Raw genomic sequence first — 15,595 nt, 5'->3', positions numbered from 1 at the left:
TGCTGATCAAAATCAACGGCTTTTGGGAAAAATCCGGTTTTGGGGAAAAATGGAACCAGTCACCTGACTGGTTCTTGACTTTTCTGGTCCAATTGTCTGGTCCGGTCCAGTTTTTAAAACCATGACAAAATCAACTTGTTTTTCTCTTTGAAGACAAAAGCAAAGTTCCAATAACTTGTTTCTGTTTTTATTGCTGATGTGGAGATTTCAAAAACAAATACAAAAACATTCATTTTGTAAAGGCAGTCCTCAATATGATTTTTGCAATAAAAGATGGCGAAAATTAAGAAGATCGGTTATGGTAAGAGGTAGTTCTCTACCTCAGGAATCGTGAAAAAATTTCCATCGATCTGGAGGGATAGATACTGAAAATTGAAGTAGCATTGATGCATTATGTCCAATCTTATTACCATAGATTGCATTGGTTGAAGAATGGTAATGGTGATTGGACCTTAGATTTGAAGGTGATTGAAGACAGTATCTGCAGTTATTTTAAGTCATTAGTCTCAGCTGAACAACCTGGTTTTGAATCTATGTCTGAACACTTACTACTTGTATTAGCTTGGATGAGAATATGCACCTTTGTGCTCCACCTATAGATGAGGAAATTAAAGCAGTTCCTTTAAGTGTGGCCCCTTCTGAAGGCTCTAGACCTTGATGGACTTCATTCTCTATTCTATGGAATGGTTGGAATGTTGTGGGGGAGAACCTTTGCCGTTCATTCGATCTATGTTCCACGCTTCAGCTCACATTTCATCAATTAATGGCATTGTCATTGTTTTGAACCCCAAAAAGGAAGAGGTACAACTGCCTAGTGATTTTTGGCCCATTGAATTTGCAAATATTACCTACAAAATTGTGGCCAAGATATTAGCTAGCGGCCTGAAGCCTTTGTTGCACAAGATCGTCTCTCCATATCAAAATGCCTTCACACCTGGTAGACAAATACTAGACAATATAGATTTGAAAAAGGGAGGTGATGCACTCCATGAGCAAACGCTCCTCAGGTACGAGCTAAAGCTTATGACTATGTTGGATGGTCATTTCTGCTTTTTATTGCATGAAACTTCTGGGTTTTTCTAAGGAGTTTTGCTCTCTTGTGAAACATTGCTTGGCTTCTTCTTCTTCTATGTGAATTCATGTCAATGGCGCACCCAACAGAACATTCAAACCAAGACTGTTCTCTATCTCCATACTTATTTATAATTTATTTGGAGTTATTTTCTAGAATGCTGATGGAGTCCATCATGACCATTGAACTCAAAGGGTTTAAAGTTGGGAGGTCTCATTCAAGCCCGAATCATTGGTTTTTCACTCATGACCTTTCGATTTTTGGTGAAGCAAATATGATTGAAATTCAAAAACTAGAATCCATTCTTGAGCTTTTTTGTGGTTGGTTAGGGCAAGTGGTGAACTTTGACAAATCTTTTCTATATTTTCTTTAGCAAGAATACACCCACCTCCTCAAAGGCAGCTATTACATGAACCGATTGGGAGTGATTGAAATGAGGAAGGATGATGTGCACTTGGGAGGTCCTCTTCTTGATGTTACCGAAAGGCATTCATCTTGGAGATTTATTGTTGATAAGGTGAATTGAAACTTAAGGGGTGGAAATCTGGGATTCTCTCATGCCAGAAAGGCTACTCTCTTTAGATATACACTTGCATCCTTACCCTTTTACCGTATAGTCAGATGTTGTATTTCAATTTCTATTTGTCGAGAACTAAACTCTATATGTAGAGATTTTTGGTGGTGACTAGACCTGTTCATGGGACAGGTAGCTCGATGGCCCGGCCCGGTCCGGCCTGCACCCTAGTTGGGCTTGGTCATGTAATTAGGCCCGCGGGCCTGACCTCGGGCCTAACACAGTAAGTCCGATTGTGTTATGGGCTGGGCTCAGGATTTGTCAAAAAAGCTCGGCTCGACTCAGCATTATATATTTTATAAAATACATAATATGTATTTTATATATTATATAAAATATATAAATAATATAATATTTATTGAATGCATATATTTATAATTTAATATATACATTTTTTTTTATTTTTTTCTTTATAATTTCTCTCTCACTCACTCGCTCTCTCTCTCTCTCTCTCTCTCTCTCTCTATTCAGCTGCTTCAGCAGTAATAACAACATGGGCTAAATTTCGGACTTGGGCCCAAGCCCGGGCTTTGGGCTTTTTATGAGGGTCGGGCTCAAGCCCAAGTTGAAGGCCTGATGGTCGGGCCGGGCTTGGGATCGGGCCTTAAAAAAATCTGTTAATACAGAGTGAAAGCCCGGCCTGGCCCGGCCCATGAACAGGTCTAGTGGTGACCACACATGCCTTCTATGTTTTCAAGGTGAAGAAGAAATTGTTAACCATTTAGGTGGTGTTCAACACTGTGTTCATCTTGTGGGCAGGACCATGGTGTCGTGAACCAGTCCCGTCCACACCCCAATATAGAGTCAACGGGAAAAACTCGAGGATACGTCCCCTCCATGGTTTATTTTTGATCCCATACTTCAATGTCTCTCGAAAACCCTATTATCTGTTTCACATTGCCTTGGAGGTCTCCACCGCTTGCCCGCTGAAGCTCTCCACCGCCCGCCTACTGAAGCTTCTCCGTCACTGCAATTCTCCACCATTGGTAAGTTTCTCTCCGCTCGCTAGTTTCTCTCTCTCTCTCTCTCTCTCTATTTCGCAAAGATTCATATTTCCACAGACAACCTGATGAAAAAATGACAAATGAATGTTAGCTCATTTTTTTTATCAGACAAAACTAATGAATGTTAGCTCATTTCTCTCCGCTCGCTAGTTTCTCTCTTTTTCATCAGACAAAAAATGAATGTTAGTTCAGGAAAAACAATCGCTATTTATCAGAAATGAATGTTAGTTCTCGAGGAAAAACAACTTGCAAATGAAAGGTAGTTTGGTTTCATGTACGTAGCTTTCTGTATCTTTCTGCAAGAGTACTGGCTGTTCATTTTTTTTTTTATCAAAAATGAGCTTTCTGTAGCTTTCATTTCTATCAGAAATGAACTAAAAAAATGTTAGCTCATTTTTTTATCTATCTATGTAGCTCATTCCAAATTTGATTGGGCCAACAGTGCATCTTTGAAAGGTAGTTTGGTTTCATTGGACAATTTCATGTTGAGTGTCTTGTCTTAAAGCAAATTCATCACCTGATGAGAAAACCTTGAAAAACAAGTTTGCAAAAGTTTTTTATATGCTGAGAACAGTAACCTCAACCTCTCAAGTGTTGTGAAACAAAAGATTTCACTTTGATCATCAGATCTCTTCCTTTTTAAAGAAGGGGTCCAGGGTATAGAAACTGGGGGAGAAAAAAAAGATTAATTTATGAATTCTAATATGTAATGGATTGTTTTATCAATTGTTTAAATATTATTTTTAATATTTTTGTCAATCAAATATTAATTATTTTACTTATTATTTTAATTTTTATAAAATTTTAATGTTTTTATCAATAAAATAATATTTTTAAATATTTAAAATATAAAATTTTAATTATTTTACTATTGTTTTATAAAAAAAGTAATATTTATTAGTTAATATTAATTCATTGATGCATTTTTTAAAATATTTATCATATAAAATGCAAAAATTAGATATTTATGATTAACTGTGTATATCATTCATAAAATGTATATGAGATACATGGAATAAAAAAAGTGTGGTGTGGATTAGTCCACACCACGCTACAAAATGCTACTGTGGGTGTGGACTGGTTCAATCCACACAGTTTGCCTACAATACAAAACAAATGTGGACTTTGACGTAGTGTGGATTGGTCCCTGCCACAAGGTGTGGTGTGGACTAGTCTACACCCACCAATTTCTCACCCACACTACAAAACACTCCCTTGTTCTTTCACTACCTAGCAGTCCATCCAATTTGGTTTGCTTCCTCAATGGAAGGAATTGAATATTTGTAGAACCATATCTTACATCAATGGTTAGAAGAATAGTACTATGTTGATAGTCTGTGTTTAAGAATAAGCCCATCAATGATAACTAGGTTTTGATCTCCATTAACACTCATTTTTGATATCCTAAGGCTTTGTACAGAGGATAATGGATCTTCTTCAAGATCTTCAAGTTGTCCCTCACATATACACTCTTTACAATGGTCCAATAAACTTCATTAAAATCAAGGACAATTTGATCCCCAATGGTCCAATAAATTTCAAAATTTCAAGATCTAATTCATCAAAACTCCAATAAACTTCATTAAAGAGAATTACAATGGTCCAATAAATTTCAAAATGTGACTATCCAGTACCTACCGTTAACTAGTTCGTTACTCAGCTATTAAGTGACATTTGAAAAGTAAAAAATGCCCAAAGAATGTCATCTAATTCTCTTTATCAACCATCCAAACATTGACAAATAAAATGAGTAATCCCAAATTCTAGATTCTTCTAAATAGTCACCAACTTTTTTGAATAGAAGAGGCTAGGATTTGGGACTGTTCAGTTTTTTATCAACGTTTGGATGGTTGATAAGGAAAATTAGATGGCATTCGAAGGGTATTTTTGACTTTTCAAATGTCACTTAACGGCTGATTAACGGATTAGTTAACAACATGTACCCCATTATCACATTTTGAAAGTTCAGGTATTGAATTGTCACATTGAAAATTCAAATACTAGATTGTCACATTTTAAAGTTTGATGACCAAATTATCACTCCAACCAAAGTAAAGGGTACTGATCGAAAATATTCCCTAAAATCAGTACATAGGGTGCTTGGAGCTTATCCCATTCAGCAGTAGGGGTGATTGTCAGAAATCATTACTGGGAGGGCTCTAGCCATTAAATGTTCCTCCCTTGAAGAGTTCTCGAAGGCTTAACGTGTATGTGCAAAAGCAATACAATTATTCTCAAATGCAAATATTTTTTTATTTGACATAATCAATGTTTTCCTCTGTGACATTAATGAGAATGGCACATGTTGCTATTGCGATCTAGCCAGATAAATTAGTGAACACTGTCTACCATTTTACTGGTAAAAGCTCTATTTCTACAATTTTTTCATCAACCTACAACCTTATCCCTTTTGTGGATCATTGAATAGTTTTTATTTTTTCAATTAGGTTATTGGAAGAAGGTCAAAGTTGTTGAAGACCCCCCAAGAGAGTACCTGAATCAGAAGATACAGAAGAAGAGTCTGACTTGGAAGAAGAGGATGGAGCCAAAGTATTTTGTCTCTTCTTCCTTGCTGAAAATCACTTTGCTGTTTATGATATGTAGATTCTAGACATTCCGATCTTGTGGGGTTCATCGTCCACAACTGAAAATGTAGAAGAAAAAGGGTCCAAAGACCCGACTGTATAATCCAGAATGGGAGAGAGGAAAAAATGAGATAGGAGTGAGAATTTTCAGATAAAGCCCATTAATTCCAAATTCTTCAATTTGCAGATGACTATATGTTTTACTCAAAAACTATAGTTGCAGCAGTCATTAATTAGATTCAAAGAAGTCCTAGAAAATTATGCAAAAGCCTCTTGGTTGCTCTCAAACTATAACAAGTCAACATTGGAAGTTGGTCAACCTAAGTGATTCAGTCAAACCCGAAACCCGAACATAATCAAATGACTTTGTCATTTGTATAAAATTAAGATGCATGTAATGTGATTTGAGCCTTCACCATTTGTATAAATAACAACTATTATTTCCACCAAGCTGTAAGCTTATGACCAACTTATTTGTTAAGTGGAAGTTAATTTTTTATTTTTTGTTTTAAGACATAAATATAAGATTAATGAGTTTGGACAGGTTGGATTGGGTCAATGTGGGTTTGGGTTGAATTCAATCCATTTAATTTTATATAATTGTGTCATTAATGGGTTGATGAATTAGATGGATTGAGTTGAAACTCAGTCCAAACCAAAGCCAACCCAACCCAACCCGCTCAAAATCATTTAAATTGTGCTTGCTTGCGGTGTAAATAGGACTGGTGTAACTAAACACTTCGGTCATGTATTTGTTGATGTTTGGATGGAGTGTATTTAAATATTGAAAATCAATGCAAAATTCCATTTACATCAAGTTTTGTATTGATAATTGATATAAATATTTATCGTGTAAATATTTACATCGATAATCACACATTTCAATTTACAACGGTTTATAACTTTAAATCAATCGGCGTACAACTCCATCGGTATAATTTTACTTTTTCACCGTATTCAAACACAGCCTTAATTGTTGGACCCATTTGGACATTACTTCACAAAAATTGATCAAAATATCTGGATGCATCAAAGGATTTTTTCTAAATGGATCATTTCTATTATTCTCTAAATTTAGAATTGAAAGATCACACATTGGTTGTGTTTTCCTACAAACAACTTGACGGTTGAACTAAGCCTCTGGCTATTCCGCCGGCATTGGCGCAAGATGATTCCACGTTTTGGTTCTTGCAACTGAGTTTTATATCTTCTAATGTGATATCTGTACATGGGTGCTTGGAGCTACAGTCCAATTTCACAGCCACTTGTGTTGCGGACGTTCCTTGGATGTGTTTGTATGTCACCTTGCTGATTTTTACGCCTGATGCCTGTATACATTATATCACAACCACTGCTAGTAAGCTATTCTTTCTTTTAATTGGGTAATCATGGCCCTAGAGGCCCATCAGGTAAGCAATAATCCTTGGATCTCCTACCCACCCCTCATTATAGCTGTACATTGAGAATATCTCCCATATTTGAATAGGGAGACGTTCCCAATGTACAGCTATAGTGTCGTGTGGGTAGAAGATCTGAATTGGTGGTAACGTACCTGATCAGGGCAGCCTACGTCATGAGGGCAGTAATTTTGATCAATTATAATGGGATTCTGGACATTTTCCATGGTGGCATTTTGGAAAAGGACCCCTTTCACAAATCCGTTGCTGGGCCTTCCCCAGCTCTTAATCCTCAGCCCATTTTGAGTACCGTTAAAAGTAACGGTTTTAACTGTCACGTTTTGCACTCCTGGTTCGTTGAGAGACCGTCCAAGGCTTCCAATGCTGCAGAAAAATTGCTTGAGCGGTGTTTCCCATATCAAAACAACAAGACATATTCATAGTTTTGATTAATTTCGCCTCAATTTCATGAAACTTTGCAAAATCTTCACTCTTTTGATCAGCCTTTGAAGGATTTTTAAAAGATTGAATATAAAAAATGAAAATTTATGTTTAAATATATAGTAGTCTGGCTATAGAACAAATGTGGTGAAAACTGACCATTTGAGGGAATCGGAATCAGAACCAGAATTGGAATTCATCAAAATCAGAATCAAAACGGGATCTATTCTCATAATCTGTTTGGTTTAAATAGAAATGGGAATGAGAATTGGAAATAGCTGGAATGGGATTTCATTCTTAAGGGAGAGGAGAGGGAATACCATTCTACTAGGAATGAGAATGGGATTTTGATTTCGCTCAACCAAATAGTTGAAATTAGAATAACCCATTTCGATTCGGATTTCAAATCCAAACCCCTATTCCCCTAAATCAAATGAGCCCTGAACATTTCAGAAAAAAAATATAAAACTATGAAGAAAAAAACTTAGATGAAATAAATAAAACTTTAAAAGAGTGAAATGGTCCTGTAGAATCTCACAGAACAAATGAATCCCTCAATTCATTTCGTATTGATGCATCATGTGCAGCACATAGTGCAAAGGGTATATCTCACCTGATGCCATGTCCAGGTCCACAAACGATGTTTTCGATCCATAAATTGGTCGTGCCGGGGCCAATTGAAATGCAATCATCTCCGGTCATGATGTTTGATCTCAAGATTGTGACTCCGGTCGACAATTCTACATCAATTCCGTCGGTGTTGGGGCTGTTGCCTGAGGCCATGATCGTGACCCCCTGCAAATAGACGTTCCGGCAACCGTCGATAGCAATGTGGAATAATTTGCTGTTTATCGATGATAATCCTCTTATCACAATGTTTCTTGAGTTAACGAAGGAAAGTGACTGCATAAACAAGCATTAGTAAGGCAAAATTATGAGATATTATAGATGCATTTCTCCTAGTGGGTATCTTAGGTTCAGAAAGTTATTTATGTAAGTAAATGCATTTATTTGAATATAAGTGTTTTTTTTTTTTTGAAAAATGTTCTGATACTATCATGAAGATATTTCTAATACAGGGTGGGGATGTGCTGTGGGTAGCCCCTTGTGGGGAGGAGATGTGATATCGCAGATAAGAAAATATATTTTGTATGAACCCCACAAAAAAAACATAAATATCTTGCTTAATAGAAACCAAAATCCCATATCACTGACCAGCTTTCCCCTCTACAGAAATCCAGAAAACCAACAGGTCCTTAAAAGAAATCAGAGTTTAGATTATTTGTTTACGGGCTTTTGAGAATTTGGTGTACCCTGGCTCCGACTGGGCAACTCTTCCCTGCAGCCTTACAAGCCCACAAAGACGACCCTTGCCCATCAAGGGTCCCTCCAGAAATGGAAACTCCATTGACGCCCTGGAATGTAAGCCAGTATCCAGAGCTGCCGAGAGCCCAGTAGTCGGACGGGGCCACCAGTGTCCCGTCGATACGTATTGTGATGCCTGTGCTTCTGCACGCGCCGCTGAAGACTGCATGGTTGAGTAAATATCTTCCTGGTGGCACGTAAATCATCGCCGAACTGGCCGAACCACATGCCCCTGTCCATGCATTGAGAAATGCGCCAGTCGAGTCAGTTGTGCCGTCTGGTTTGGCACCATAACTGACTACGTTATAACTTGCTGCTGATGCTGCTGTTGAATTGAAGAAGAAAAAGAAGAAGAGAAGTGGGAGAAGAAAATTCATGGGCTTCAACATTTTAATGAGAGAGGGAGAGAGAGAAAGGGAGGAACTGAATGATGGAGAAGTTTTTAGGAGGCTTTTTCAGAGCTATTTATATATAGGATTTGATGGTGCTGGAAATGGAATTAATAAAGGAAATAAACACTGTAAACTAATATTTAAAACCAGAGATTATGGTTAATTACATATGCCATCCATTAACCATTAATGGTTAATGCTGCTGCATGCTCCACCATATCTAAACGTTGATGCATGTAGCCATGCGCTTCGGTTCGCCGGAGAGATTTCAAATTCTTGATCACTAAAAAGGCCAATAGGTCGTTGGATTAATATTGTAACAGCTCGATTGTCACTTTGTTATAACTTTGAGGGGTTAGGTAATAATAGGTTGACAAGATGACAGCAAATCATAAGAAAAAAAGTTTGGGATTTTCTTTAGCTTTTCTTATTATTCTAACAGAAATGAGCAGTAAAAGGGGACTTCTAAAAAGGGTTTCTGTTGAGGAAACGAGATGAATGTTCTTCTCTTTGGATCTTTCTATCACCTTCAACGGTGCAAGTGCACCACTCACGATGGACACGGTGGGTCACGTGCCCGAGCCATGACAATGCCTCGTTTGGGGCACCATGAGCCAGTCACTCTCAACATCAAGGAAAGGAATTAAGGTATTCTCACTTAACTGAAATAAATAAATAAATAAAATAAGAAAAAGAAAGAAAGATGGGTCTCTTCTCTTAAGCATTGCATTTGAGCAACATCGATCTTTTATTCATAGACTTCCTCAATTTGCACTTTGTGTATTACTTTGGGCTTAGTCAAATAATGATTTTAACCAGTGTTTTTAAACTGTTGTTGATTTGGATGGTTGGACCGTTTGATCTGAAATTATTTGGGTAATTGGTTTTATTTCACCTTTAATCCATTTCTTGACAAAAACCATTGATTTGATTAGGACCCGATGATTTAGGCAATTGAACCTTTAATTTATTCAACTTGGAAAATGGTTTTTGGCTGTTTTTTAATTTTATTTATTTTTAAATCAAAATGAGCTACTCTTTCAAGTCAAATGATGTCTCTCTAATATTGTTTTTCCCGACTAGTAATTCTAGAGAAGGGTGCATGTACGGTCTCTGTGCCGTTGTCATCACTGTCAAAGATTGCGAGCAATACTGTATATGACTGGGGTTATCTTTCTAGCCCGGCCCATGGTCTGAGGACAAATTTTATGAGGACTGGATCTAGTCTCGGTCCATCATAGTGTGTAGGGCCCAGCTATTTTTACTTTTCTTTTTCCCTGGTTAAATTTGAAAAGAATATAAATACAAATATATCAATATAAGTATATACAAAATAGTATAAAATATAAGATTTTACACTTTACAAATTTGTATTTAAACTCCTTCCAAACTGAGACTGACGTGCATATCGTCGTCCTACATATGTGGGAGGATCAAATGACGAGCTGATTTCTTCTGCCATAGTATGTGATATTGTAGCAAATGGAAGCCGTAAGGCCCGTAATATAGGACGAGGAGAAGGTGCAAATTAAGTTCGGTAACGATACAGGGGCTGTTTGGTAACAATTGAAATTGCTGAACTAAATGATTTATTATTTTTTAATGATTAAAATGATTAAATAATAAAATATTTTAGGATGGGTTTTTGCTTCAGAAACGGATTTTGAAACGAACGGGTTTTGGGATTTTAAAACCTATGTGTTAAGTGTTAAATTTAAAATATTTTGAATTCTATATAAAGGATAATTGGAAAATATTGGAAATATTGACCTTTGTTGATGTTATTTTATTTGTTTATATGTAACAAGAAATGATAAGAAATTAGATGTGGACATTTGGTCCCAACCTGCCCCACCCAAGATTCAAAATTTTGATATGATATGTCCCGTATCATATCGGGGTGTGACTCCTATAGGGGCTGTATCGGATATATCGTATTGTATTATTGGTTTAACAATACACCCCTACTCGGGGGGTCGTATCAGGGTGTGACCTGGTTTAGGGGGGTAGTTAGACTGACCCCTCTGAACCAATTTCAAAGAAAAAAAAAAAAAAAGGGAGAGTGAGCTTCAATACGGGCTGATACGCCCTACCGATGTATCAGCCTATATCAATATTTTAAACTTTGGCCCCACCCTTAAATGTGGAGAGGATAGGACCGGTCATAAAAGGTTTTGCTTCATATACAAGAAGGGTTTGAATTCTGAAAAATCCAACCCACTATGAATTTTAGAGAGGATAATGTAATTCTGAAAAATTACAAATTATTATTATTATTATTATTAAAATGAAATGATGAAATGTCAGTCAATCCGCTTTCCATTACCTACTCTACGACATCGCATATGAAGACACTTGGTTCGGGAGATGGAGTTACAGGTTCGGTTTTGCCAGGGGAGCTTCGAGGTCACAGAAGAACAATACAACGATGCTCTCGAGATTAATCTCGATCATATCATGTCGACACCAACTATGACAAAAACAACATTCATTCATTCCCAGCTACGGAGATTGGTGGAATGGTTGTTTAAAGATGAGTAGTTGTAGAGCATCTACCCTCATTTTTTAGACAATTTTGTCTCAACAGACTTGTGATGGAAATACTCCGAGGAAACACACCCACCACTCATTTCAATCAAGTACCCAAATCCACACTCTTTTATTTCTTCACACAAATATTCCTAAAAAAAGTAAAAATGTGAACGTCTTCATCCCATTCCTTCATTCGCGACCTTTTCATCTTTCGTTGAGGCTGAAGGGGAAGGATGAGATGCATAGAGGCCAACCGACAGCATGAGATGCAGGAGCCGTTATCGAAAATGATTAAGGCCTTCAACAAATTAAACACTGTGGCCAATGCAGTGAGACCATTGAATAGGTTTTATTCTCTAATATGTCCCTTCACACAAAAGTTCATTAGACTTGAAAGGTAGACGGTATAAATCCATCTATACCTTGTACTGAAACTTAATTAGTTATAATGGGAGTAAAGAGAATCAAACATTATCCCATTTGGTCAACGTGCCACCGATACCATCTCAAAAAACCATTAAACCAAAAAACTTAAACTGTTAAGTGAGATCCTTGAATAGGTTTTATTCTCATACACTCTCATCCTTCAAAAAACTGTGCTGTGCTAGAATTTTCGAGGGCGCTTTTAATGGGAACCTACTTCACCAGCATTATGCAGAAGGGGACTCTTGTTGCTAATGCCTTTCAAGGAATCCCAAGGAAAGGATTCCTTGCTCTTCACTTGATTGCTTTCTTCTCCGGCTACTGCCGGTACCTAGTTGCAGGTTGGTCACTTGCATTTAGTTAATTCGAGTTACAAAGCATCTACCCTCCTTTTCCCCTTCTCTCCTATCACAAACTTTTTCATTCCTAGATTTGAACCTTGAGTTACATTGAGAATAATGGTGGTTTTCTTGGCGTTGGTGACACTTTCCGCATACCAATTAAATTAATTCATTCATTCCAGTAGATGGTCATTTAGGACAATACAGGTATGAGAATCAACTATAAGGAGATTTAGTTTAGGTTGGGAAATGTATTCTATCAGCTCTAGAATGGCTCCCATCCCATGATGTCATGCTATCTATTGAATCTATTCTCTCCCTTTTTGTTGAAGCATTCTTGCCTTCAAGTACTAAGATCATTGTTAACTCGGCGAGATTCGTGTGCGCTGCCTCTGTATACCAATTTCTGTAAGTCTTAGCGATTCCAATGTTACTCTCTGCAAATGGATTCTTATAGTTGCAAAGCATGTAACCATTGAAAACCCTTGAAAAAAAATTGTAGAGAGAGAGAGAGAGAGCGATGTGACATTAACCAGTCAAATCTCCAACGGGATAGAGGTCTTGGTCTAAGCTTTAATGAGTCCAACCACAAAAGGGTATTTTTGGAATTTTGAAATATATATTGATCACATGATGTTATGTGTCAACGGTGTGTGATATAAAGTTAATGGTAGGGGAGGTTTTAAACAATTGAAATAAAACTTAGAGGGTACCTTAAGATAATATGTAAACAGTATGAGTAGAGTTAGTCAATTTACTAAACCTTAAGGGCACTTAAAGCTTATGTCTCATTCTAACAAAGACTTAAGCCTCACATCAAAGTTATGAGCCTTACGCCTTGAAGCAAAACCCATGCCCCTCACCTCAAGGCATACACCTCATGCTTCAAGGCTTAAGCCTTTTAAAACAATGGGCAAGAGAACTTAGGTGGATGGTGGACTTACCTGTTGGTTTCAGTAAGAAAATAGTAGACCACCAGAAATATCAACAAAAAAAATATGATTTATTTAAGGAAAATGATGAGAAATCAACAATCAACGTCAACGGCAAGATATCTGGACTTATCAGCGTGTACAATGACGGCAACGGCATTGTGGGAGTAGGGACTCTTCTCTACTAAGGTGACGATGGTGTTTAAATCTGAATAAAATGCCTATGTCTAGCTGGCACAGACATGGCATCATTATTTCAAAAAACGGTTGAAAAACATTAGCTGTTGGGGGCCAACAGCCTATGCTATTGAGAGAATTTCAGGGAATGCCACGTTATCATGAGAATGGATAAATTAATAATTACATATTAATTTATTTTTACTAGAAACCAAAGCATGGACATGAATAGGTGAACTGCCAGAATGTGCCCAACCCAGAAACTATCTCAACAGCCTATGCTGTTGGGCCCCAACAACCAAAGTTAATCCAAAAACAGTTATAGAACCAAACATGTTAATTTCCACATGTAACCAAAACATGGTTATCTTTCCCATCTTTAATGAACCAAATACAATAAATCTCATTATCTAATTAGTACAGCACATTATATTGGTAACTCTCACTACTTTTCCCATCCTAAAACTCAAATCACAACAGCTAAATTGAAATAGCTAGTAACATCTTTGTCCATGGGAACAATAATGCTGTCAGACAAAGAAATGGAAACTAGGCTACAACAAGTTCCACCAACCCAGCCATTAGCTATTAAAGAAGAAAATTAATCAATAGTTTAAAGTAATTTATTAATTAATTTTGGCATCTGGAAAGGTATTTTAACAAGTTTTAGGGTTGGTTTGGTTTGCAATCAGAATTAGAATTGGAATCAGAATCAAAATTTGTCATAATCGAAATAAGAATGGTTTATTTCCAAAATTTATTTGGTTCAAACAGGAATCAGAATGTGAATTGAAACGAGATGGAATGGGATTTCATTCCCAAGGGAGGGGAAGGGAATGGCTATTCTCTCAAACGGAGAATGCCATTTCCATTCCACTGATTCTGCCTAACCAATTAGTTGGAATTAGAATATTTAATTCCAAACCCTTATTCCTATAAACCAAACGAGCCCTTAATTTTCACCATTGAAGATCAGTATGGAAAATTAGTTCTTGGTTTGCTAAGAACAAGTAATAATCAAAAGAAAAAAAAAAGTAGGGACACAAATTCCAAGTTAGGTTTTCTATCACTTTTCTATGGGTGTGTTTCCTTTAAACTTTAAGGAAAAATAATAAAAAAGAATAAATAGCTAAAAATACTATGAAAACTATACTAGGCATTCCATAACGTGTAGGATAAAGCTCCCACTATGGCTAAGTTTTGCGATGTTATCCATCACCAAGCAATAATAAAAAAATAATAAAAAAAAATTGGGTAAAAGAATTAAACCTCCCCTGAATTCTGTCATAAATACTGAAACATCCCCTCTTTTTTGAAATTGAATTAAGAAGTCCCATATTAAAAGGTATTAAGGGACAAATTCATCAAAATCTGTTAAAATGTGACGTCATATGTGAATTAATTTTCTGAAAAAACCCAAATTTGCCCTTTACGGTTCCTTTTACCAATTCAAATCACTCTCTTTCTCTCGTCACTCTCTATGATGTTGTTTAACTCCACAACAAGCACAAGTTTTGATCAAGGAAGATTTGGTCCGACCTTTCTATTACGTGACATGTGGCAGAAACAACAGCTCGGCAAAAGGGGCCAAGTCTAGGTGGGAAGGGGACACCAGCGGGCTGAACTCCCTATGGGGGGCCCGAACTCACCCTTTGTAACAGCTCGGGATACACCTCGCCGAACTGACCCACTTTGTAACAGCTCGGGATACACTTCGCCGAACTGACCAACTCTGTAACAGCTCGGGATACACTTCGCCGAACTGACCCACTTTGTAACAGCTCGGGATACACTTCGCCGAACTGACCTGCCCTATAAATACCTCCGAGCTCAAGACTTCGCCTCGCTCAGCACTTCGCATCACCTTCTGGACACCAAAACCAAACAAGTCGTACCACGCCTGACACTAAGGAAGTTCGTGCCCAAGGGCACCGCGCCTGACTGACTTGGGATCTGACGTTTGGCCGCAGCACCCTAAATGGCCACTTACCACCGCCACTGACACCGCCATCTCCAGTTAAATGACCGTTAGGCAGTGACGGCTCTGTCTCAGCAGAAAGGATGACAGCCGAATTGACAAGCACAAGGGTAATCTTACTTGACCTGACAAGGGCCCCGGGACGAGTGCACGAAGTGATTATAAGAGCCCTTTGCCCCCCGACAACAAAGGTATGCAAACTTTGCGCTATCTGGTATTACCTTGCTTTTGAAGGATTCTAACTTGAGCTTCGGAGTCTCTACACTGGGTTCCCCCCGAAGCTTTCCCATCTCCGTTTCAGGTTCCCTGCTACCCCGTTCGGAAGCAAGGCAGCGGACAGCTAAGACCGGCCGGATCGCGCTCCATCAATTGGTGCCGTCTG

The 15,595-nt window shown here is 37.7% G+C and overlaps 1 protein-coding gene across 1 annotated transcript; it reads right to left on the bottom strand.

Annotated features, from left to right (window-relative positions):
* Positions 1-6,058: 6,058 nt before the first annotated feature.
* On the bottom strand, positions 6,059-9,094 carry LOC148845825 (polygalacturonase-like). Its single transcript, XM_088955213.1, has 4 exons — positions 8,387-9,094; positions 7,687-7,976; positions 6,788-7,016; positions 6,059-6,563 (listed from the first exon to the last, which is right to left on the bottom strand). Exons 1-4 carry the CDS (start codon positions 8,825-8,827, stop codon positions 6,345-6,347), a joined length of 1,179 nt encoding a protein of 392 aa, XP_088811339.1. The 5' UTR covers positions 8,828-9,094; the 3' UTR covers positions 6,059-6,344.
* Positions 9,095-15,595: the final 6,501 nt, after the last annotated feature.

This window comes from Nelumbo lutea, chromosome 7 (genome assembly GCF_056320005.1).
Source record: "Nelumbo lutea isolate HS-2025 chromosome 7, American lotus-T2T, whole genome shotgun sequence".
Classification (NCBI taxonomy): domain Eukaryota; kingdom Viridiplantae; phylum Streptophyta; class Magnoliopsida; order Proteales; family Nelumbonaceae; genus Nelumbo; species Nelumbo lutea.
This window is presented reverse-complemented; position numbering and strand designations above follow the sequence as displayed.

Coding starts and splice junctions, on each gene's coding strand:
- LOC148845825 (XM_088955213.1), bottom strand. CDS start 8,827: ATGTTGAAGCCCATGAATTTTCTTCTCCCACTTCTCTTCTTCTTTTTC. Junction 7,017..7,686: donor GGACCTGGACATGGCATCAG/GTGAGATATACC, acceptor ATTTTTCTGCAG/CATTGGAAGCCTTGGACGGT. Junction 6,564..6,787: donor ACGTAGGCTGCCCTGATCAG/GTACGTTACCAC, acceptor TAATGTATACAG/GCATCAGGCGTAAAAATCAG.